Source organism: Heptranchias perlo, chromosome 9 (assembly GCF_035084215.1).
Source record: "Heptranchias perlo isolate sHepPer1 chromosome 9, sHepPer1.hap1, whole genome shotgun sequence".
Taxonomy (NCBI): Eukaryota; Metazoa; Chordata; class Chondrichthyes; order Hexanchiformes; family Hexanchidae; genus Heptranchias; species Heptranchias perlo.
This window is the reverse complement of record NC_090333.1, coordinates 22,354,164-22,380,005: the sequence shown is the minus strand read 5'-3', so window position 1 is coordinate 22,380,005 and position 25,842 is coordinate 22,354,164. Positions and strand designations below refer to the sequence as shown.

At 41.3% G+C, this 25,842-nt stretch overlaps 1 protein-coding gene across 1 annotated transcript; it reads left to right on the top strand.

The window, feature by feature from the left end:
• c9h1orf210 (chromosome 9 C1orf210 homolog) lies at positions 1-25,842 on the top strand. The gene is made up of 5 exons (XM_067990003.1): positions 1-79; positions 3,586-3,707; positions 11,773-12,286; positions 15,548-15,712; positions 21,048-25,842. Exons 2-5 carry the CDS (start codon positions 3,606-3,608, stop codon positions 21,395-21,397), a joined length of 1,131 nt encoding a protein of 376 aa, XP_067846104.1. The 5' UTR covers positions 1-79; positions 3,586-3,605; the 3' UTR covers positions 21,398-25,842.

Genomic DNA, 25,842 nt, shown 5'->3' with positions numbered 1-25,842 from the left:
CGCATTACAAACACTCCTGCACTTGGAGAGGTAAAACGACGGCAAGAAACCAGCCTTTTTTTTGTTAAATATTCTTCAGGTAAGAGATTCCTCTTCTGTCAACTTAATTAAGAGAACTTCAGGTCTTCAGTCCAGCACAGAAAAGGGAGATTTTTCCACACCTTAAACCCTTAAATATCTGTCAATTGGGAAATAATAATAGCAGGGAGGGATTAACTTCCTCTTCACACAAATAAAAGATTCAATGGCCTGATGATCGTGTTACTCTGCAGTGGTGAAAGAAAGATTGTAGGAGATGCAGGATCACTTAGAACAATAATAAAAAGTGGAAGAATACAGAGTAGAGTACAGGAGCACAGGAGTAATACAGGCAGCGGTTTAACGTGGAGCAACTTAGAGAGCACAGGAACATGGAGCACAGGAATCAAAAGGGGCAGAAACGTCACATAGTGGAACAAAAGAATCTGCACATTGTTAATTCCAAGGCACATTTTTGTTATTGAACGTAGGAACATAGGTACAGAGGAGCAGGAGTAGGCCATTCAGCCCCACGAGCCTGTGCGGCATTCAATTGGATCATGGCTGATCTGTATCTTAACTTCATCTACCCGCCTTGCTTCCGTAACCCTTAATACGCTTGCCTAACAAGGGGACAGGATTACACTGAATATAAAGTAAGGAGCTGAGGATTAGACCACTGAGCACGTTCTTCATTAAAGTGCTGCGTCAGTTTGTTAAAGAGACTCAGGCATTGAAATTGGGATTATTCAATATTGTTCCAACAATATACTCTGCTCCAGTTTTAATTATGGCTTTGAATAATTTGAAAGCTTTGAACATTAGCTCTTTGTGCAACTTCAAAAAAATTATAATTAGAAATACAACTGACTGTTGCCTGCAGTTCCTACCGTAAAATATTTAATGACCCTCCGGTACTATAAGAGCAGCTAGATGTCGGCCATTAACAAATTAATGTGAATAGTGACCATCTGAGCAGTATAAGGATGATGAAAGCTGACAGTGCCCAAATATAAAAAATCAAATGACTAAAAATTCGATCGCATCTGAAAACAGGCACACTGGGGTTGCTGCACAGGCCTGTTCATGTTGTCGTAGGGGCCATGTTAAATTGGTGCTGCCAGGTCAATATATATCCATTTGGGGGTGTGGGAAATTGGGCTTCACTGCAACCACTTAAAGGCAGCCAGCACCTCTGCAGACAGCAGGGAAATGTTGTGAAATGTCTAAAATGGCAGGAAAAGTTAAAGAGAAGGCATTCAGGATCTCAGATGCAGCTTTGGGGCCCTGGTCCAGGCTGTCAACAGGAGGAGGGAGATCCTATTCCTCCGGGGGGTGCAGAATGCCCTCCGAGCAACACCTCCGTTGCCAGTGAAAAGAGTTTGCAGTGGAGGTTAAGTCAGGAGCTTAATTCCCAGGGCATGACTGCAATGCAGGAAAAAATGTAATGACCTCACCAAGTTTGTCAAGGTAAAAGTCCTACCTCTCACCTCAATTAATCTCTCCTCATACCTGCATCACCTACAGCCAAATTGCTCATAACACTCCCCTCCCCTGCTTCCCCAGGATAGGTAAACGTGCACACTTGGGCTGGCACAAGGGTGATTCTTAATCATTACCGTTAAATACTATACACAGGTGGAATGGAGTTGTTGGATTACATTTTTTTTTCTGGATTTGGTGTTTGTGTTTATACTTGTCGTGAAGTGAGGGTAAGACCCATAAGGCTGGACTGAAGGAAGGCAATCGGATGGTGGTAGTAAGGACAGTGGTGATAAGGAATGCGGGACTGTTGGTGTATTGGGTTTGGGAGGGATGGTTCATGTGAAGAGCTCTTGATTGAGTTCTGGCAGCTAGTGGCACTGGTGGTTGATGTACTTGCTCCTCCTTCTGCTCCTCTTGCACTTCTTGCTGCCCAGGTGGTTGTAGAAGCTGGTCCCTCATTATCACGACGTTATGCAGAATGCAGCACACGATCACAAATCTGGAAAGCCGCTCAAGATGGGGCTACTCCTAGTCATCCAGTAGCCAGCCTGTGACGTGCTGGCCTGGTTGCAATAATGGCGGCACATAGCGTTAGCACAGGATGAATGAATCATGACTACTGCCAGGAAACCGGGCACAGACCTGCATGATGCACTCCTGTGGTTGCATACAAGCTGGACATTGAGGGAGTGGAATCTCTTTCAATTCCGAAAGATGCCAGGTTGGTGATGGGGAGCACCCAAGGCAACATGGATGCAGTCAATGGCACTTTGCACTCTGGGGAAGCCTGCAATGCAGGTGAAGCCAAGAGCTCTCACCCTGCTTTGCTCTGCCCATTGGGTGTTTGAGGTAGGTGTTCCTCCTGGGGTACAGAGTCTCTGTGATGTCCCAGATACAGTGGTGCACAACAAACTGGGAGATTTGCTGATGTCACCAGCTGCAGCCTGAAAGGAGCCCATTGCATAGAAGTTAAGGGCCATAGTGACCTTGACAGCCACATTGCAAGTGGCTGACAACCTGATATTGCTGAACTCCACAAATGATTCCCAGTATAGGACTAATGGACACTCAATGGTTAACGGTCTGGAACTGCAAATAGATGACAGTTTTGGTTGATAGACACCACAAATGGCTCCTAAAGGAGTTTAGAGTGATGTTTAATAATAATGTCCTGAACTGCAAAGTATCACAGGAGGAAGTGCCAAATTTACATTGCACATTGTTTGTCCAGAACAATGGTTGCATTCCTCCTCCACTCCCCTCCATGAGAAAAGTCGTGCCTCGATCATTTGTTTACTGTTTGGACATTGAAGGTTCTGGCTCTGACCCCAAGCAACTTCAAGATCTAAGCTGCTGAGCACTGGAATAACACTAAAGGGAACATTTGGCTACTTTCCACATCAGGACTGCGTTTAAACAATGAATCTACCACCTTGTGACCACTACCAAACACTCTTTATTTTCTAAAGTATAGACAGGAAAGAAAGTTTAGTACTTTAGAGGCCCAATTTCTGGTACCAGCAAAAACACACCATCTAATACTTAGACCACTGCAGCATTATTGGTAATACTCAGATTAAACCATTATTAATATTGATTTACTTCAATATCAATGTTAATTGAGAATTTTAGTAATCAGATGAGAGAATTGTTATTAGGTTGCATCATAAATTATTCTTTTTATTATGAATCACTATTTTATTATTGACCCTCTGATTATTAGATTGCCAACAGTTATATTATAGAATGAATACCAAATTATGGTATATAGTTAGATTACTACAGTATTGCTAATATGCAGATTATTACAACATGAGTAACACTCAGATTAAGAGTATTAGTGAGATGATACTGATATACACATAACAGCATCATTAATACTGTCATTATCACAATATTAGCTTTGCAATAATCATTTTACATTAATTGGATTTTAACACTAATTTTGAAATTATCAATTTTAATTCTCAGATTATACTATCAATAATCAGATGATTATATTGCTAACAATGCTCAGATTTTTAAATTGATCATTATGGATACTTGAATTTTAATATGATTTGTAAAAATATTAATTTATAGAAAAGACTCTCTGGCGGACCATGACAATAATTGGGCGGCATCGTGTTGGCCTGGTGCTGTTCTCTATGGGGTGCCTGGTGGCTGTTATACATACAATGAGTCCTTGTGAAATAAGCAATGAGGTAAGTGACATTGGAGTTCTCCGTCTGTTAACCTATATTTGGAGTTTACTCTGACATGTGAAGGATATTGTACGGAAAGCTAATTTATATCTTATATCATCCAAATGGATTGACCTGATAAGATTATGGTCAGCAACATGAGGTTAGAATTATAATCACATGCCTTACCCATCCAGCCAGTGTGGTATTTACACCACATATTTTACTTGTAATATTAAAGTTAATAACTGTTTTAGTTTTAGTCTCTTTTTATTTTTCTTCCCCTTTATTCTCCCCATTTCCTTGCACCTACACCATTCCGCAGCGGTGAGGACAAAGCGGCCTACTCTCAGGCCCTTGTTGATGTTGCTTGTGTGCTGCCTGCTAGGGGCTGGATGAAAGTAACTCAGATTGACATGCCCTCTGATTTTCCCTCGCTCCTGATTTTACCTTGTGAGCAATTAAGAACAAAACAACTTGTATTTACGTCGCGCCTTTAATGTAGAAAAATGTCACAGAGGCATAATCGGAAAAAAATGGGCAGCAGAGCCAAAGAAGGAAATACTGGAGAGGCAATCAAAAGCCTGGTCAAAGTGGTGGGTTTTAAGGAGGTTCCCTTCCTAAACCTCTCCAATTCTCCACTTAGAGGCTTATGAAGAGAATTCTAGAATGGGCTTAAGCAGTGAAGGCACGGTGCCAACGTTGGGGTGAAGGGGAGGGATGCACAAGTCGGGGTCAGAGGAAAGGAGAGTTTGGGAAAGGCTATAGGACTGCAGGAGATTTCACAGATATAGAGGGGTGGGGTCATGAAGGAATATAAACATGAGGATGAGTATTTTAAATTAAAAGTTTGTACATTGGGAATAATGTAAGTTAATGAAAGAAAGAACTTGCATTTATATAGCGCCTTTCATGACCTCAGACTGTGTAAAAGCACTTCACACCAAATGAAGTACTTTTTTTTAGGAATCAGAGCAAGGTCCCACAAATAACCGATAGAGTAGGAATCTTTTCAGGTTGGCAGACTGTGACTGGTGGGGTACTGCAGGAATCGGTGCTTGGGCCCCAGCTATTCACAATCTATATCAATGATTTGGATGAGGGGACCAAATGTAATATTTCCATGTTTGTTGATGAATCAAAGCTAGGTGGGAATGTGAATTGTGAGGAGGATGCAAAGAGGCTTCACGGGGATTTAGACAGGCTAAGTGAATGGGCAAGAACATGACAAATGTGGAAAAATGTGAAGTTAACCACTTTGGTAGGAAAAACAGAAATGCAGAGTATTTTTTAAATGGTGAGAGATTGGGAAATGTTGATGTTCAAAGGCACCTGGGTGTCCTTGTACATAAGTCACTGAAAGCTAACATGTAGGTGCAGCAAGCAATTAGGAAGGCAAATGGTATGTTGGCCTTTATTACAAGAGAATTTGAGTACAGGAGTAAAGATGTCTTACTGCAATTATATAGGGCCTTGGTGAGACTGCACCTGGAGTATTGTGTACAATTTTGGTCTTCTTACCTAAGAAAAGAAATACTTACCATTGAGGGAGTGTAACGAAGGTTCACCAGACTGATTCCTGGGATGGCGGGATTGTCGCATGAGGAGAGATTGAGTAGACTAGGCCTATATTCTCTAGATGTGGAGATGCCGGTGATGGACTGGGGTTGACAATTGTAAACAATTTTACAACACCAAGTTATAGTCCAGCAATTTTATTTTAAATTCACAAACTTTCGGAGGCTTCCTCCTTCCTCAGGTGAACGAAATGAAATCCTCGAAATGAAATCGCTAGAAGTATACAAGAATGAGAGGTGATCTCATTGAAACATACAAAATTCTTTCAGGGCTCGACAGGGTAGATGCAGGGAGTCTTGAACCAGGGGTTTCCCCTGGCTGGGGAATCCAGAACCAGGGGTCACAGTCTCAGAATAAGGGGTAGGCCATTTAGGACTGAGATGAGGAGAAATTTCTTCACTCAGAGAGTGGTGAATCTTTGGCATTCTCTACCCCAGAGGGCTATGGAGGCTCAGTCATTGAGTACATTCAAAACAGAGATCAATAGATTTCTAGATATTAAAGGCATCAAGGGATATGGGGATAATGCAGGAAAATGGCATTGAGGTAGAAGATCAGCATGATCTTGTTGAATGGCGGAGCAGGCTCGAGGGGCCAGACAGCCTACTTCAGTTCCTATTTCTTATGTTCTTATAACAATGATATAACAACCAGATATTCTGCTTTAGTGATGTTGGTTTAGGGATAAATATTGGCCAGGACACCATGGAGAACTCCCCTAATCTTCTTTGAATAATATCACGGGATCTTTTATGTCCACCTGAGAGGCCACTTGGTTTAATGTCTCACTCAAAAGATGACATGGATGAGGGTTCAGCGGCACATGGATGGATAGAGGCGTGTGATGTTACAGAGGTGGGAGTAGGTGGTCTTCTTCTCTCCACTACCCAGCTTCATTTCTACTTAAACCCCATCTGTGATGGAGAGGATATAGGGTTAGGAGCTCAGCTTCGGGTTGAATAGAATGCCAAGGATGCGATCCATCTGGTTCTGCCTGAGACAATGGAGGGGAATAGAATTCATGGCAAGGGAACATAGTTTGTAGTTGGGGCCAAAAAGAATATCTTTGGCCTTCCCAGTGTTGAGCTGGAGGAGACTGCAGTTCATCCAAAACTGGATGTGTGTAGCAAACCTGATTCAAGCATGGGGTTATGGGAAAGTTGGGCACAAATTTGGAAGGGTGCAACTCATTCATAGACTTTGGAGAGGAAAGGGAGGTTGGAAATGGGCAGTAGTTTGCAAGGACAGAGGGGCCGAAGGTAGGTATTTTGAGGAGGGGGTGATGATGTGTTAATGAAATTGAGGGGTCAGTACCTGAGGATAGAGAACCATTTACAACGTCCAGGGCAAATATTGTGAGGAAGTGGGGTAGGGGATGCTGGCATTGAGGGATATAGTGAAGTGATTAGAGATAGGCTTGTCTGCGATAGAAACCATGGGAGTAGAGCGGCCGGGGGAGATGGGGAGATTTGGATGGGATGGCTATGAATACGGGTAGGACAAAATATATGGAGGGAGAGGTTAGGAAGGGCAGTAGGTAATGAGGAAGGAATTTAGAGGAGAGTGGGTAAGTGGTGCTGAGAAGGAGATTGAAATCATCAAGGACGAGGAGTTGCTCAGTACAGAGGCTGTCTATGAATATAGCACACAACCTAGATATCAACGTATACAATTTCCTGGTCCCCAACTTTAATACTATGATTTGTAGTTGTTGAAGGTGGTCATCCAGCTGGTTGAAACCAATCTGCAGAACATCACTAATCAATGGCAAACTGTCCCAGATAGATAATTGTAATCCCTCTCCAAAATCTACAAACCCTTCCCTCAGATTTGGTAGTCGATAAGTTTCTCTTATGTTAGAAAGGGTAGAAGTTGGGGCCACTGGGGTTTCCAGGCCAGAGTCCTGGTTGGAAGATCCCGTAAATTGTTCCATTGTCGTTTCCCGATCGGCCCTCTCGTAAAGAGGGCGGATCTCTTTCGATATGCACTTCCTGGCAAGTGGCTATCTGGTTTCCCAGTTTCCCAAACTCTTCCAACCCGTGATATGCTCCTCCTGCACTATGTGGGAAGTCATGGACACTACCAGTGTCCCTGGCGACTACGTGTGCAGGAAGTGTGTCCAGCTGCACCTATTGGCCAACCGCATTTTGGAGCTGGAGCTGCGGGTGGATTCACTGTGGATCATCCGTGATGCTGAGACTATCGTGGATAGCACGTTCAGTGAGGTGGTCACACCGCAGGTAAAGATTATGCAGGCAGAAAGGAAATGAGTGACCGCCAGGCAGAGTAAAAGGACTAGGCAGGTAGAGCAGGAGTCCGCTGGGGCCATCTCCCTCTCAAACAGATATACCGCTTTGGATACTGTTGGGGGAGATGGCTTATCAGGGGAAAGCAGCAAGAGCCAAGTTTGTGGCTCTGCTGCACAGGAGGGGAGGAAGAAGAGTGGCAGGGCTATAGTGATAGGGGATTCAATTGTAAGGGGAACAGATAGGTGTTTCTGCGGCCGCAAACGTGTTTCCAGGATGGTATGTTGCCTCCCTGGTGCTAGGGTCAAAGTTGTCACGGAGCGGCTGCAGGGCATTCTGGAAGGGGAGGGTGAACAGCCAGTAGTCGTGGTCCATATCGGTACCAATGACATAGGTTAAAAAAAGGGATGAGGTCCTGCAAGGTGAATTTAAGGAGTTAGGAGATAAATTAAAAGGCAGGACCTCAAAGGTAGTGATCTCAGGATTACTACCAGTGCCACGTGCTAGTGAGTATAGGAACAGGAGAATAGACTGGATGAATGCGTGGCTGCAGGGATGGTGTAGGAGGGAGGGATTTGGATTCCTGGGACATTAGGACCTGTTCTGGGGAAGGTGGGACCTGTACAAGCGGGACGGATTACACCCGAGCAGGACCGGGACCAATGTCCTCGCGGGGGTGTTTGCTAGTGCTGTTGGGGAAGTTTTAAACCTGAGCGGGTGTCAGAAGGGAGTAAAGTTGAGAGCAGCAAGAGAGGGGAAGACTCAGGGTAAATTTACAATACAAATAGTACAAACAGTTGTTTAAGAACAAGTGAAAGGGAAAAGTGTAGAGCAGCAGAAAGAAAGTGTACTTTAGACACTACAGATAAAGTGAAAACTAGAAGGCGTAAGACGATTAACCCAGCATCAAAGCTGAAGGTCAGGCTAGGATGTGTGGCCCAACTAAGAGTTCTATATACAAATGCACGGAGTATAAGGAATAAATTAAATGAACTACAGGTTCAAATTCAAATTGGAGGGTATGACATGATAGCTATTACTGAGTCATGGCTGCAGGATGGTCAGGATTGGGAACTAAATATACCAGGTTATAAGGTCTACAGGAGAGATAGGGAAAATGGAAGAGAGGGAGGAGTAGCCTTAGTGATTAGAGATGAAATCACTTCAATGATAAAGGAGGATATAACGAGAGGTAAGCAGCCAACAGAGACCTTATGGGTTGAATTGAGAAATAGGAAAGGATCTAAGACTATAGTGGGAGTTGTGTATAGGACCCCTGGCAGCAGCTCTGAAGTGCTAGATTGTATAAATGCAGAGATTAGACAAGTGTGTAACAAAGGCATAGTGGTCTTAATGTTGGACTTTAACTTTCACATAGATTGGGAAAAGCAGACTTGCAACTGTCAGAAAGGTAGTGAATTTCTTGAGTGTGTCCGGGATAGTTTTCTACAGCAGTATGTCCTAGAGGCAACAAGGGGGCAAGCCATACTAGATTTAGTAATGAGTAATGAACCAGATTTAGTTACCAGCTTAACTGTGCGTGAACATCTATCCAATAGCGATCATAACATGATCGAGTTTAATGTAGTGTTTGAAAGGGAAAAAAGTGAATGAGCTGCTAAGATTCCAGACTTGGGTAAGGCCGACTTCAATGGGATGAGACAGAGACTGTCCACAGTAAACTGGGCAAATCTGTTAATGGGTAAAACGACTGATGATCAGTGGGAAATGTTTAAAGAAACATTTAACGTGATACAGAATCGGTTTATACCCCTGAGGGGCAAGAAGTCTATTTGCCAAAAAAACAGCCATGGACAACTAAAGAGGTAAGGAACAAAAAGGCAAAAAATGGCACAGATCCTGGCGAATGGGAAAGATACAAAGATCAACAAAGGGTCACAAAACAGATAGTATGGGCTACAAAAAGAGAGTATGAAAAGAAACTTGCAAGGGATATCAAAACCAATACGAAGAACTTTTATAGTTATATTAGGAAAAAGAGGGTGGTCAGGAGCAGTGTTGGCCCCTTAAAAATTGAAAGTGGGGATATTGTCATTGACAATGGGGAAATGGCAGACATGTTGAACAATTACTTTGCGTCAGTATTTACAGTAGAAAAAGAGGATAGCATGCCGGAAATCCCAAGAAAACTAATATTGAATCAGGTACAGGGACTCAATAAAATTAACATAAGTAAAACAACAGTAATGAAGAAAATAATAGCCTTAAAGAGTGACAAATCCCCAGGACCAGATGATTTCCATCCCAGGGTTTTAAAGGAAGTAGGTGAGCACATTGCAGATGCCCTAACTATAATCTTTCAAAGTTTTCTAGATTCAGGAACTGTCCCTCTAGATTGGAAAACTGCACGTCACTCTGCTTTTTAAGAAAGGAGAGAGAGGGAAACCAGGGAATTATAGACCAGTTAGCCTAACATCTGTTGTGGGGAAAATGCTGGAGTCTATAATTAAGGATAGGATGACTGAACACCTCGAAAATTTTCAGTTAATCAGAGAGAGCCAGCATGGATTTGTGAAAGGTAGGTCGTGTCTGACAAACCTGATTGAATTTTTTGAAGAGGTGACTAAAGTAGTTGGCAGGGAAACATCAATGGATGTTATTTATATTGACTTCCAGAAGGCATTTGATAAAGACCCACATAAGAGACTGTTAGCTAAGATAGAAGCCCATGGAAAGGAAAAGTATGGACTTGGTTCGGAAAATGGCTGAGCGAAAGGCGACAGAGAGTAGGGATAATGGGTAAGTACTCACTTTGGCAGGATGTGACCAGTGGAGTCCTGCAGGGATCTGTCTTGGGGCCTCAATTATTCACAATATTTATTAACGACTTAGATGAAGGCATAGAAAGTCTCATATCTAATTTTGCCGATGACACATAGATTGGTGGCATTGTAAGCAGTGTAGATGAAAACATAAAATTACAAAGCGATATTGATAGATTAGGTGAATGGGCAAAACTGTGGCAAATGGAATTCAATGTAGGCAAATGTGAGGTCATCCACTTTGGATCAAAAAAGGATAGAACAGGGTACTTTCTAAATGGTAAAAAGTTAAAACAATGGATTCCAAAGGGACTTAGGGATTCAGGTACGTAGATCATTGAAGTGTCATGAACAGGTGCAGAAAATAATCAATAAGGCTAATGGAATGCTGGCCTTTATATCTAGAAGACTGGAGTACAAGGGGGCAGAAGTTATGCTGCAGCTATACAAGACCCTGGTTCGACCGCACCTGGAATACTGTGAGCAGTTCTGGGCACCGCACCTTTGGAAGGACATATTGGCCTTGGAGGGAGTGCAGCGTGGGTTTACTAGAATGATACCAGGACTTCAAAGGTTAAGTTACGAGGAGAGATTACACAAATTGGGGTTGTATTCTCTAGAGTTTCAAAGGTTAAGGGGTGATCTGATCGAAGTTTATAAGATATTAAGGGGAACAGATAGGGTGGATAGAGAGAAACTATTTCCGCTGGTTGGGGACTCTAGGAGTAGGGGGCACAGTCTAAAAATTAGAGCCAGACCTTTCAGGAGTGAGATTAGAAAACATTTCTACACACAAAGAGTGGTAGAAGTTTGGAACTCTCTTCCGCAAACGGCAATTGATATTAGCTCAATTGCTAAATTTAAATCTGAGATAGATAGCTTTTTGGCAACCAAAGGTATTAAGGGATATGGGCCAAAGGCAGGTAAATGGAGTTAGATCACAGATCAGCCGTGATCTTATCAAATGGCGGAGCAGGCACGAGGGGCTGAATGGCCTACTCCTGCTCCTATGTTTCCTATATTTCCTCTAGCAGGTGTCCAAGGCGCACCCATATTGGCATAGGCAGCCATTGTAGAAATATAAATGAGGTGCAGATACTGTTGCAGAGTCAGAAATGGAGATAAGTGGCATCTGCTCTGCTGCATTTAAACTGGCGGAGTGGGACTGAGGATTTTCAGAGCTACTGTAAAGTTAATTTATGAAGCATCATGATAAACAATCTCATATAATAGTAAACACAAAAAGAAAGATCACTGTTACCGTCGTTAATATATAATTATTCTTCATGTGAAGTGATTTCCAATCACCTGGTTGTTCAACTCTCTGGCAAGGGGTGGGACATCGCCTAAATGTTTTAGGATATCAACTAGATTATTTCTTGTCAATATAAATGTCGTCATTCTTGCCAGATTTGAAAATTCGAATTGCAATTGTGGAAATATTGTAATTGAAATTGGGATTTTGCATATATTTCTCAGGAGTCAGCAAGTTGCACTGGGAGGAACCTTAAGAGAGTGCCAAAAGATCTTCCTGCCAATTTAACCAGTTTGGATTTATCATATAACTCAGTGGATGCATCTGATCCAGAGAACAGTAGAAGACTACAGGCACTCAGGAATCTGGTCTTCCTCAATCTTTCAAATAATCACATCCCAGCTTTGACCCGTGAGATCTTCATGAACCTGAAGATGCTGAAGGTGTTGGATCTGAGCAACTGTGAGATTGATTTGGTCCACCCCAGGGCCCTCAAAGGCCTTTTAAGTTTACAGATCCTGATTCTGAACAATAACAGAATAAAGGTCTTGGCTCCTCGGTTCCTCAATGATGTGCAGGCGCTGATGACACTGGACCTAGAGAATAACAAGCTGACAACAGTGACCATCCAGTTGTTAGAGAAATTTGAAGAAATACATGAAGTTCGACTGCAAGGAAATTCTTGGGTCTGTGACTGCACTCTATACCCACTACAGAAATGGCTGAAGCTACAAGTTGGTAAGTAATTAATGTTTGTCAAATTAAGCTTAGTTTCAGAGGATCTGGCTCTCAGGTGAGTTTTCAGGGGAATGCCAAAACACAGGACTGTCAATCTGAGCCTAGTCATCAAAGGTCTCCACAGCACAGTATGTTATGCGTGTTATCCTAGGCCACAGTACATAACAAACTTTCAATTTCAGTATAGTCCATTGCACAAGACTGACAATATCAGGCTAGACAACAACTGGGGTCTCCATAACACAGGAGGCTCAGCAGCACAATTGAGGACTGTCAATCGCAGTTTTATCCTTAGTCCAGGATTGGCAGTTCTGAAGTGTAGTCACTGTTGTAATGTAGTCAAATTTAGTAGCCAATCTGTGCATAGCAAGGTCCCACATACATCATAAATGACCAGATAATCTAGTAATCCAAGCTTCAGACTGGACTATTCCGATGCTTTCCTGGCCGGCCTCCCTTCTTCCACCCTCCATAAGCTTGAGCTCATCCAAAACTCTGCTACCCGTATCCTAACTCGCACCAAATCCCATTCTCCCATCACCTCTGTGCTCGCTGATCTACATTGGCTCACGATCCGGGAACGCCTCAATTTTAAAATTCTCATCGTTGTTTTCAAATCGCTCCATGGCTTCCTCCAGCCCTACAACCCTCCGAGATCTCTGCGCTCCTCCAATTCTGGCCTCTTGCGCATCCCCGATTTTAATCGCTCCACCATTGGCGGCCGTGCCTTCAGCTGCCTAGGCCCTAAACTCTGGAATTCCCTCCCTAAACCTCTCCACCTCTCTACCTCTCTCTCCTCCTTTAAGACGCTCCTTAAAACCTATCTCATTGGCCAAGCTTTTGATTACCTGTCCTAATACCTCCTTATGTGGCTCGGTGTCAAATTTTGTTTGATAATTGCTCCTGTGAAGTGCCTTGGGACGTTTTACTACACTGAAGGCGCAATGTAAATGCAAGTTGTTGTTGTTGTTGTTGCTTTGATGGCGTAGGCTGATGGATAAATCTTGGTCAGGATACCAGAAGAACTCTCCAGCTCTTCTTTGAATAGTGCCATAGGATCTTTTATGTTCGCCTGAAAGGGCAGACGGGGCATCAGTTTAATATTTAATCCAAAAGACAGCATCTCTGACAGTGCAGCACTCCCTCGATACTGCACTGAAGTGTCAACCTGGATTATGTGCTCAAATCTCTGGAGGGGGGCTTAACACCTAGAACCTTCTGACTCAGAGGTGAGGGTGCTACCACTGATCCAAGACAGAAAGCTAGTTCACAGGGGAAATCTATCCTCCCGTGTCTAGATTGCTAGTTGATAGGATTAAATAACATAAATCATATCTAACTGGTGGCTTTGTACTTCACGGGATGCTCCTGCCAATTCTTCAATTGCTTCCACAGACACATCATTTAATTACCAGAGTCTAGAAGTAAAATGCAAGCAATCCTCTGGACCTGATGGCCTACATCCTAGGGTTTTAAAAGAGGTGGCTGTAGAGATAGTGGATGCATTGGTTTTGATCTTCCAGAATTCCTGATACTGTCAATCGCAGTTTTATTCTTAGTCCAGGATTGGCAGTTCTGAAGTGTAGTCATTGTTGTAATGTAGTCAAATGTGGTCTCCGTGGATTGGAAGGTAGCAAATGTAATCCCACTATTCAAGAAAGGAGGGAGAGAGAAAACAGGGAACTATAGGCCAGTTAGCGTGACATCAATAGTAGGGAAAATGCTAGAATCTATTATTAAGGATGTAATAACAGAGCACTTGGAAAATTATATGATTAGGCAGAGTCAACACAGTTTTATGAAAGGGAAATCGTATTTGACAAATCTTTTAGAATTTTTTGAGGGTGTAACTAACAGGGTAAATAAGGGGAGCCAGTGGATGTAATGTATTTGGAATTTCAAAAGGCATTCAAAAGGTGCCACACAAGAGGTTGTTACACATGATTGGGGCTCATGGGATTGGGGGTAATATATTAGCATGAATTGAGGATTGGTTAATGGACAGAAAACAGAGAGTCGGAATAAACGGGTCATTTTTGGCTGTAACTAGAGAGGTGTTGCAAGGATCAGTGCTTGGACCTCAGCTGTTTACAATCTATATCAATGACTTAGATGAGGGGACTGAGTGTAATGTATCCAAGTTTGCTGATGATACAAAGCTAGGTGGGAAAGTAAGCTGTGAGGAGGAAGCAAAGAGGCTGCAAAGGGATATAGGCAGGTTAAGTGAGTGGGCAAGAGGGCAGCAGATGGAGTATAATGTGGGGAAATGTGAAATTATCCACTTTGGTAGGAAGAATAGAAAAGCAGAATATTTTTTAAAAGATGAGAGACTAAGAAATGTTGGTAGTCAGAAGGATTTGGGTGTCCTTATACACGAATCACAGAAAGTTAACATGCAGGTACAGCAAGCAATTAGAAAGGCAAATGGTATGTTAATCTTTATTGCAAGGTGGTTTGGAGTATAAGAGTAAGGAGGTCTTGCTGCCATTATATAGGGCTCTGGTGAGACCACACCTGGAGTACTGTGTACAGTTTTGGTCTCCTTACCTAAGGAAGGATATACTTGCCTTAGAGGCGGTACAACGAAGGTTCATTAGATTGATGCCTGGGATGAGAGGATTGTCCTATGAGGAGAGATTGTGTAGAATGGGCCTATATTCTCTGGAGTTTAGAAGAATGAGAGATGATCTCATTGAAATGTATAAAATTCTTAGAGGGCTTGTCAGGGTAGATGCTGAGAGGCTGTTTCCCCTGGCTGGAGAGTCTAGAACTAGGGGTCATTGTCTCAAGATAAGGGATTGGCCATTTAGGACTGAGATGAGAAAAAAAAATTTCACTCATAGGATTATGAATCTTTGGTTTTCTCTAACCCAGAGGACTGTGGATGTTCAGTTGGAGAGTATATTCAAGGCTGAGATCGATAGATTTTTTGAACACCGAGGGAATCAAGGGATATGAGGATAGGGTGGGAAAGTGGAGTTGAGGTAGAAGATCAACCATGATCTTATTGAATGGCCGTATGGCCTACTCCTATAAATCCAAGTTGTTGTTGAAGAGGGAAAACTTGTAGTGAAGATGCTTTGACAGCAAATCCCATATATACTGCAAAATGGCCATTTAATAAAATGGCTCGAGTGGCCGTATGGCCTACTCCTGCTTCTATTTCTTATGTTCTTATGTTTTAATTTGAAAATTCTTTGATGCGTTCCTAAACACACAGAATGAAATAGTATTGTGAAAGTCTCTCCATCTTCCTGTCAGACCATGCAGAAGAGATACAGTGCGTGCTCCCGCCTGACCTCCAGGGAAAGAATTTACTGAATCTGGACCTCTTTCCTGTGTCCTGTTCAAAAAAGTATGAAAGAATTCTCCGCCTTCCTCGTTCAGAAATCTCAGAGTCTACAGTCAAAACGGTCACCAATCAGAGTAAGTCATAATTCCATACTTTATGTGTTTAAGCTGAATTCTTTGCAAATTAATTAAATTTTTTTCCCCGTCTGTTGGCATGATATCACTAGACCTAGTTGTGTTTGGACAATCATAGAATGTTATAGCAAAGGGATCGGCCATTCAATCCATTAAGTCTGCACCAGTGCTTTTTTATGAGCCACCGGGGGTCATTTTCATCTTCATCACCTGGGAGATAATCTAATTTATTGACTCTGCTTCAATGATGGTTTGTCCCAAAGAGTTCCATATTCTAACCACTGCCTAAAGACATTTTTCCTAACCTCCCCATTAATATTTAAATATTTCCGTTCTTCACGAATGGTCCTGCCAGAATTAAATAGGTTGGCGGTGTCTGGAAAATTGGGACTTACTCTGGATCTCTCTGGATCCACACTTGTTCACCATTTTCTAACACAGAATGTGCAAGAGTTTTATTAGGCGTGCTAATGTATGGTAATGAGGGCATTGCAATGCAGTCCTCAATTTTCCCATCCAGCATTAACTCTACCCATTGAAAATGCATATTGAAAGTGAGTTACATTATTGTATACAGGCAGGAGAATTTTTAAAGGCACATAACCATTTTATTAAATGGCCATTTTGCAGTATATATGGGATTTGCTTTCAAAGCATCTTCACTACAAGTTTTCCCTCTTCAACAACAACTTGGATTTATAGAAATACCTCTCACTTAATAAAACGTCCCAAAGTGCTTCACAGAGGAAAAAAATGAGCAGTGATGGGATAAAATTTAGCAAAAGTGACTGAAAGCATAGTCAAAAAGATAAGTTTTGAGGAGGCTTTTGAAAGAAGAGAGAGAGGTAGCAAGACAGAAGGGTTTAGGGAAGGCATTCTAGAATATTGAGCTGAAGACTCTGTGATCAAAAGTGGAACAGAGACAGAGGGAGGATGCAAAGAAGACCAGGGTCAGAAGAGTGGAGGGTGTATGCAGACGTAAGGCTGGAGGAGAATTCCGAATTAGAGGGGAGTGAGGATGTGGAGGATTTGTAGACGTGGATAAGGATTTTGAATTCAATGCACTGGGGAAGGGTGAGCCAATAAAAGTTAGCATGGGCAGAGGTGATGGGGAGGGTGGGGTCATGACTTAGTGTAGGATAGGATGCAGCCAGTGGAGTTTTGAATGGAACTTTGAAGGCCACTGAGGAGTTCATTGCAGTAGTTCAGCCTGGAGGTGATAAAGTCAATGGAAATTAAAATCAGGAGAGATGTTAAATGGGCTTCCGACTCACTATTACCTGTTTTACACTATCGCACAAAGAGCTACCGCATTGATTTAAGATAATTTAAAAGACACTGAATACTCAGTATCGCTACAGTGAAAAATGTTTGCAACCTTTTGATTTGTCAAATTTTCATGTGGTACAAGTGTTTATGCTACTTTTATTAATTTCTTGTCCGCCACCTGCAACTCCACTTTTATATCCAAATCCATAGTTTCAAAAGTGAGTGCAATAATGAGAGGAAGAAAAAGAAACTATTGGACATTCGCTGTTATAGCCTTTTAAATCACTGAATTATTCCCACCCTGGGAGCACCTGTTTCTTCTCTGTAATATTTCAGGTGATCTACCTTTTGTCCTGTGTCCTGTTCTAGTTCCCTATTTTGAAACTATTGTTGCATGCTCAAAAATATGCAGCGTTAGAAGTCTGCATGAGGGAGCTGAAGCTAAGTAGATGGCCATGCCTGATTAACTATCTTTAATGTCCAGTATGAATGTATTGCACATTTTCACTTTTCAACCTATGGGTTTAATTTTCTCTCTGCAATGATTATGGCATTTATATAAATTCATGCCCGTGTTATTTAATTTATTTTACAATACAGCAAAAGGGTACAATAGGTACTTAAAGAAATTCAGTCTATGGTAATTACTTTTCTTCCTATGGCTCCTATTTCTTTTGTTATTGAGATATCAAACTATTGTAACAATCCTTTTTGTTGAGACTTCCTGTTTATTTTCCTTCACAATTGGTTGCCTCCCTTTTCTGAATTGCTTCTCAATATTTTGAGTTCCTTCTTGAAGGTTACTTTGTTTACTGCCTCTGTGTACTCACACTAAATTTGTCTTGTGTTTTTAAAAAATAAAATTGTTTAAAAAAGCCATTTTGTGAAAGTTGCTGAAAAGTTTGTTACATGATACTGTCAGGAGAATACAATGACACTTAGAAGTTGTTGGTACAGTTAACAGTAAGTTTGGAACCACAGCTTTGAGGGAGGGGGTCTGGGTAATTTGGTGGCATCTCTCAGGTTCAGCTGAATCTGGGAGATTTCCAAAGTGCTGCCTACATGCATTTTACTGAACTGAGCTTTCTTGCTGTCAAACAAGACAATCCTTGATAGCTTGGACCACATTCCCTGTTAACTCATTCTTACTGTCCTGTGGAGCAGTCTGGTTATGTGGGTGGGGATATCTGAGTAGAATACATTTCTAGGAAAGGGCTCCAGGCTGGTGCTTCCAGAGCTCCAGATATTACTTGTTCCAACTCTCGTATGTCCCACAAGTGATTTACCCACTTGTTTGTTGTGGGGAGAGTTGCACTTTGCCACGGGGGGAACGCATCTTCCTACAGCTATCAGCAACAGCTGATATCAATTTCAATGGAAATGAAAAACAGGCAGATTTTAAATGGGCAGTCGATCCATTCCGCCAGCTTTTCGCTCAAGTGGTGAAGGTGAAAATGACCCCCGTGGTGTTTTAAATTTTTAAATAGTGCCATAGAGTACAAAAGCAAAGAGGTAATGCTCAACCTTTACAAATCATTGGCTAAGCTGCAGTTGGAATATTGTGTCCAGTTTTGAGTGCCCTAATGTAGGAAGACTGTCAAGACCATTGACAGGATGCAGAAGAGGTTCACTAAGAAGATACCAGGGACAACAGGCTTTACTTGTGAGGATGGAGTAGAGAAATTGGGGCTCTTTTCATGATAACAAGGAGGGTTAAAAGACATTCAAAAGTATGAAGGGTTTTGATAAGGTAAAGGAAGAAAACCTGTTTCCATAGGCCACAGATTCAGTAACTAATGACAATAAAGTTAAGGTCCTCACCAAAAGAACAAAAGGAGAGGTTAAGTACATTTATTTGTGCAGAGGATTGTAAAGAGGTAAAATGTCCTACCAGAAACAGTGATGGAAGTAGAATCTATAATAGCATTTAGAAGGCAAGTGAATAAATATCTGAAGGTCAGTGGAATGGGACAAAGTGGATTGCTTTTTCAGAGAGCTGGGGTAGGTGTGATGGGCTGAATGGCCTCCTTGTGTGCTGTAAAATTCAATGATTCTACATCTGTTTCCACCCTGCTCAGCCTTTCTTCAATTGTGTGCATGGTGGTCAGAACATTGAGCAAAAGACACTGGTGTTTCACGACCGTTAGTTTGAAGGTGGGCCCGCTGATCTCTGTACTAACCACACTCTCTGTTAGAGACTTGGGTCTAGGACATATGTACGCCATCTTCAGTTAGTGCAGGTTCTGTCACCTCCGTGCTCTATGTGTGCTCCCTATTCTGTTGAAGCACTAGGCGGGGGGGAGCGCGAGATAACTCCCTCTGTGTTACTGTCCCGTACAGTACAATGTCTTCTGTCATGATGTGTTGCAGGTTGTGCTCAATAATCTGGATGGCCCAGGTTATTCTGGGATAAGAACACAAGATTGCAGAATGTTATGTTACTGTAAAGGCAGAGTAAGAGTCTCGAAAATACTTTTCATGTCTACCTGCTGCACGACACGTTTTATTTTCCATAAAAGAAGCCCATTCATATTTACAGTCTACCATTCTAATCTGATAAACTGCACATAAAACAACATGGGATTAGCAAACAATTAGTCAGTGGAAGGTGCAGACCCTTTGGCTGCTGTTACTTGCTACATGCTTTTTAGGCCAAATACTTCTTCAGGTGATGCCAGCACTTTGAGATTTTATGGCCCACAAAATATAATGAGATGAGGAGGAATTTCTTCAATCAGAGGGTTGTGAATATTTGGAATTCTCTACCCCAGAGGGCTGTGGATGCTGAGTTGTTGAGTATATTCAAGATGTGGAGATGCCGGTGATGGACTGGGGTTGACAATTGTAAACAATTTTACAACACCAAGTTATAACTTGGTGTTGTAAAATTGAGTATATTCAAGACTGAGATCGAAAGATTTTTGGACATTAGAGGAATCAAGGAATATGGGGATCGGGCGGGAAAGTGGAGTTGAGGTCAAAGATCAGCCATGATCTTATTGAACGGCGGAGCAGGCTCGAGGGGCCGTATGGCCAACTCCTGTTCAAATTTCTTATGTTCTTATAATCTTGCTTGTCTATTCATGAAAGCTATATTTTGCTTGTGCTTTTTCTTGACTTTATGGAATCTCCTCATGATTCTAGGCACCTTTGACAATGGGTTGGCATAGTTTTGACCCAGTTGGCAATCTCAGTTATGGCTCAGCCTTTCTCCTGACATTTTTGATTTGTGTTCACAGGAAATTAAGCAGTTTCCATCAACAGACTAAGTCTCCTATGAACCAAAATCTGCATGCTGGGAATCCATGAGCCAGGACTAACATTTACACCTTAACACTGGGGACCAAATAGGATACACACCACATTCTCCTGTGTACTTTAAATGGCAGTAAATACCACACAGTCAAACCATTATGCTCAGGCTAAAACAAATAATTACATTTATTTACAAATAAAATAATTACACAGAGACAGAAAGATCTAGTACTTTGCTGATGGTGCAAATATTTTAAAAAACAACAAGCGATGAAATATCCTCTTTAGTATTCCTTTTTTACACAGTCCAGTGGTCTGTAAAGCTTTTAGATAAAGCAGACCTTCATAGATTTGCAAATGCAGGGAATATATCTTGGTGGTGTGAAATTCCTGCCACCACATAGAGCCGAACTATCAATTAGACTCAAATGAATGAAAGGTAATCAGTAACCACACACTTGCAGCTATGCCTTTGTTGTGATTTGAGGTTAAAAATTGTTCAGAAAATATTGTTGAATAGTGAGAGGCATGAAGATGCTGAGAGGAAACTTCAGTGTTCCCATCAGTTTATAACTTCTTCATGTTTGGCGACAAGTATGTCGGACAGAGGTCCAAACGTCTCACGTGCAGAATTTCACCACCATACTTACCAGCGCTGTACTCAATGCTTCTTTTTTCTTATTCTGTACAGTTTGCATGGATTCATATTGAATTAATACAAATATTTCTCCAAAGTATGGGCATAATTAAATATTGATTGATGTGTGTGTAGTTTAATATTGAATTAACATTACTTTCTTGAAACCTCCAGCTTCAGCAACACCACTAGCAGAAGGCGGGAAGGGATGGTACTATCTTGTCGGGGTGTTGGTGGTTGCTATCACCTTCTCATTGCTGATTGTAATTGCTGCGAAATTTAAACTCTTTCACAAATACCTCGTCAGCTACAGCCACCAGCTGCTACCAGAGCAAGAAGTCGGCAGCCAGGACAATGACGAAGTTGGTGTGAGGGTGGCACACAGCAGTAGAGAGATGGAGGAAGTTAGGGATCGAACAATGTATCCATCTCAAGGTCTGGAGGAAGATGATGGATACATTGAGGACAATTACATTCAGACAGAAGTGAAAGTAGAAGATGAGGAGCTACACGTTGCCATTTAACAGAACAAATGCCACCACCTGAAACTCTTCCAAACCATTCCGTTATCCGGGGTTTTAAAAAAAAGTCAAATTAATTTAAAGAAACTTCAGGTCTTTCCCCCTCTTCATTGTATCTGATAGTCAAAGGTTGTTGCTCAACGTCATTGGAATTCGCTGAAACCTCCCTCCACTGTTCATATTAAAAGAAGAAAAACTGCAAATGTTGGGTATTGGAAATGAAAACACAAAATTGCTGGAAATGCACAGCAGATCCATCAGCCTCTATAAGGAGAAAGGTCAGGTTAACGTTCTGATATCCAGCTGTCCTTTCCCTGGCAACTTTTCCATGCGACCGCAGCTGATGCAATGCCCGTACATTCACCTCTTCCCACACCATTGTCCAGGGACCCAAACGCTCTTCCATGTGGGAAGCAATTCACATGTACTTCCTCCAATTCACGCATACAGTATTTGTTGCTCATGGTGAGGTCTCTTCTACAATAGGGAGAAGCAAACACAGATTGGATGACTGCTTTGCTCAACCTTTGTTCTGTCTGGAAATGTTGCCCAGACCTCCATGTGGCTCAGTACTTAAACTCTCCCTCCCATTCCCACTCTGATGCTCTCTCTTTGACTTCCTACACTATTTCAATGAAGTGTACATAAGATTTAGTAATAGTATCTCATCTTTCTCCTGTTCTCTGGTCTGAACACTAAATCTAGCAACTTCAGACTTTAGCCATCTCCTCCGTTTTAATTAAATTAGGACATGCTGAGTATATGGGATGAGCCTTTTAGCATTCAGGGAAGAGGGGGGCGGGGGGAGGTGTTGGTGGTGGGGGGTTGAAGCACATTGGCATTTTGGATGTAGATTCTTCATCAGAACACATTCTGGCAGGGAGATCTGCACCGTAGGAGTTGGCTGGTCTTTTCTTTCCAGTTTTCCAACATTCATTGTTTTCATTTCAGTTGCAATCCATCTACAAAGCTCTTTTGGGCCTTTTTGCTTGTGTCAGTCTCTCCCATGCCTTTTTACCACCTTAGCTATTTTCACATTCTTTTGTTCTTCTAATGTCTTTTGATTGCCTGATTGCAATGATATCATCAACCAGTTTTCTAATAAGAATTCACAAATCATCCAAACATTAACTTGCCTGATTGCAATGATATCATCAACCAGTTTTCTAATAAGAATTCACAAATCATCCAAACATTAACTTCCTGCCTGTTGTTTTCCTCCCTTTTTTGTGTTCAATAGTGTTTAGGGGCTTTCTTATCTTTCAGTTTTCAGTTCTGATGAAGGGTTTATACTTGACACGTTAATCTACCTTTTCTCTTTACAGATGCTGACAGATCTGGTGTGTATTTACAGCATTTTCTGTCCTCATTGTTCCTGTCTTGCCTTTGTGCTTTGTACAAGTTATTCCTGGTACAATCTCACATCTAAATAATGTCCCACATACAGTGTCCCCCTTCCAAAAATTAGGAAAGTTGATGAGCACTGAGGCTCGCAAGATGTTAACAATAGTTAAAGGGAAGCAAAGGGTGTGAGGAAATAATACAAATCAGATAATATTAGAGAGGTTAGGATGGGAACATAGTGAGGCCTAACTTAGAGGGGACATGCAAAAAGTATAGTAGTGCAAAGAAGTAATATAGTGAAGGGGTGAAGTTTACTAATAGTAAAGAGGAACAAGGGCCAAAGTGGGTGTACACTAAATTAAGAGATGTGAGAGATGAAACTAGGGAACTAAAAACAAGAATTGTAATAGCTTACCTATCCAGTCATAGCCAGAGTATCTCCAAAAATGGGGTAACTTCCTGCCCCTGCACTGTTACACCTGGAGTTCCACAGCAATCTATTCTTGGCCCCCTCCTCTTCCTTGGTGACATAATTTGAAGATCACCCCTCCCTTTGCTCCTCTATTGGAGGCTGTTCCTTCAGCCGCCTGGGTCTCATGCTCTGGAATTCCCTACCTATGTTACATCCACGTATCGTTTTTGTTGTTGTTGTAGAAAATATAACATCATTGCTTTGGCTGAAATTTGGCTTCACCCAGGACAAGACTGGGAATTGAACAGAAGAGATAGAGAAGGCAAAAAGGGTGGGGAGCGGCATAGCCTTACTTATTAATGAAGAGGCTTCAGCATTAAAAATTAAAGATATTGGAAGTAAAATTAAGGTGAATTTATGGAAAATATTCAAGACTGTTTTCTGAGATGGCACACAATAAATTATACAAAGAAAAGTTCAATATTGGACTTAGTTCCGAGTAATGAACTAGAACTGGTTAGTAACAAGAAGGAAGGAAAAAAAATAGGGATGAATGATCATTACATAATTAGCTTTAATGTTAAAGCAGAGCAAGAAACTACAGAGTCAGAAACAAAGTTAATGAGAGTTGAGCAAGCCACAGTAGAGTGAAAGCGGACTTAGCATGGGTAAATTAGAGGGAAAAGTTAACTGGTAAACAGTGGAGCAACAGTGGGAAATATTTATGTGTGAGATTGGTACAGTGTAGCCTAGCAACACTCCAATGAAGAGAAAGGAGGTTGGGGCTGTGGATAAACATATACACCCTTAGAATGGAAGTAGAATGACCTGTATTCACAGAGGAGAGTGAAGGAAGTCTTCAAATGCTTGTGGATGAGGAAAAAGAAAGAAAAACTTGCATTTATATAGTATCTTTTGTGACCTCAGGACATCCCAAAGTGCTTTACAGCCAATGAAGTAGAATGGTATCCAATATTTGCATTAATAAGGTACTGAGGGTGTTAAAATTTGACTAGTGCGCAGGACTAGATGAAAGACACGCTTCAGAATACTGAAGGTGGCTAGTGAGGAATTAATGAAAGGAGTAACCGTGATTTCTCAAAATTGATTAGTCAGGGAATCTAAAGCCCTCCAGTTCACGTTCTGTTTTTCCACTCTCCAAAAAAATGGGAGTGAAATTAGTAACAATTTTCTTTTTTGAAAAATCTTCTGTTGTTTGTTAAGGTCTTTTAATACCTTGTTAATGAGTTTTCAGAAAGAGATTACACAGAATTACATAGAACAGGCGACACTGAGCTTCTAAACTACGCTGTTGCACTTCAATCAGCTCAGGGGCACTTCAAACAGATGATCAGCAAACTGCTGAAACCACCTGATGTGCTGCTCAGCTGTATACTTCATTCTCCCTCATGGGAAATCGAAAATCTCAACATTCAGATGTTAAAATTAATCATTACAAGTAAAAAGAAGGCTAAACCCAACCAAGATATTAATATAAATAATGTTCAATATCATCTCCACAAGCAGACAATGAGCACAATTTTAAAAAATCCAATGGTAGGTTGTTTTTTATTTCTGATTTCTAATCTCAGAGGTTGATTACTGGCATAAACACAAATATTTGGGTTCTAGCATCGTGGATCTATTTCAAAATGTGGATATAGCTGAGTCAGTCAGCTTCGCTTAATTTCCTACAGTTTTCCACTCTCTGTCCTTGGCCATTACTTAACTGGTTAAGTGGTTCTTCAGGCACTTTGAGAGGCACAAAATGAGCATTACTGCAGGCAGGCCTGTGATTTGTCATGTTTCTGCTGATAAAGATAATGAAATCCTATGGAACAAATTCAGCCATCAGAAAACTAAAATAGTTAGAATTTCTGTTCATGGCCGTTAAAATAAGCAGACAATAGTGAGATTAACACCCAAGTTTCCACAAGCGTAAACAATTCCCAATTATGTTTAAATGTGAAATTATACCCATATCAGGAAAGATTTTTTTTTCAAAAGACACTGTAGTCACAATTGTGAAAAGTCTTGCTGCTGTAGTCCTGACAGAGTGTAAGATCGCAGTAATGTAATGTCCCACTGCTGTAGTACTGACACAATGTAAGATCTCATAATGTAATGTCCCATTGCTGTAGTACTGACACAGTGTAAGATCTCATAATGTAATGTCTCACTGCTGTAGTACTGACACAGTGTAAGATCTCATAATGTAATGTCCCACTGCTGTAGTACTGATACAGTGTAAGATCTCATAATGTAATGTCCCACTGCTGTAGTACTGATACAGTGTAAGATCTCATAATGTAATGTCCCACTGCTGTAGTACTGATACAGTATAAGATCTCAATAACATAAGATGTCAATCATGTAATGTCTCACTTTTATATCAAAAAATGTTGTATGTTAAAGAGAGGGGGAAAATGGAGATAGGAGAGTGCCTGGACAACCTGTGTTCCTTCAAGATTATCTTATTCAGTAAATGTAAATAAACAAATATATTTTACACAAGCAGTTACTACCCAAAGATCTGTAATTTTTAATGCAATCTAATAATATTGTTATTGATTATTTTTGAATTTGAAAGTGAAAGATTTGACAATATGGAAACTGTACTGCATTATGCTGAGAGTGTTCACTCCTGCATTTAATATTCTGTATTAGCAGTAAATAAAAATAATAATATGTA

Coding starts and splice junctions, on each gene's coding strand:
- c9h1orf210 (XM_067990003.1), top strand. CDS start 3,606: ATGACAATAATTGGGCGGCATCGTGTTGGCCTGGTGCTGTTCTCTATG. Junction 12,287..15,547: donor ATGGCTGAAGCTACAAGTTG/GTAAGTAATTAA, acceptor TCTTCCTGTCAG/ACCATGCAGAAGAGATACAG. Junction 15,713..21,047: donor CAAAACGGTCACCAATCAGA/GTAAGTCATAAT, acceptor TGAAACCTCCAG/CTTCAGCAACACCACTAGCA.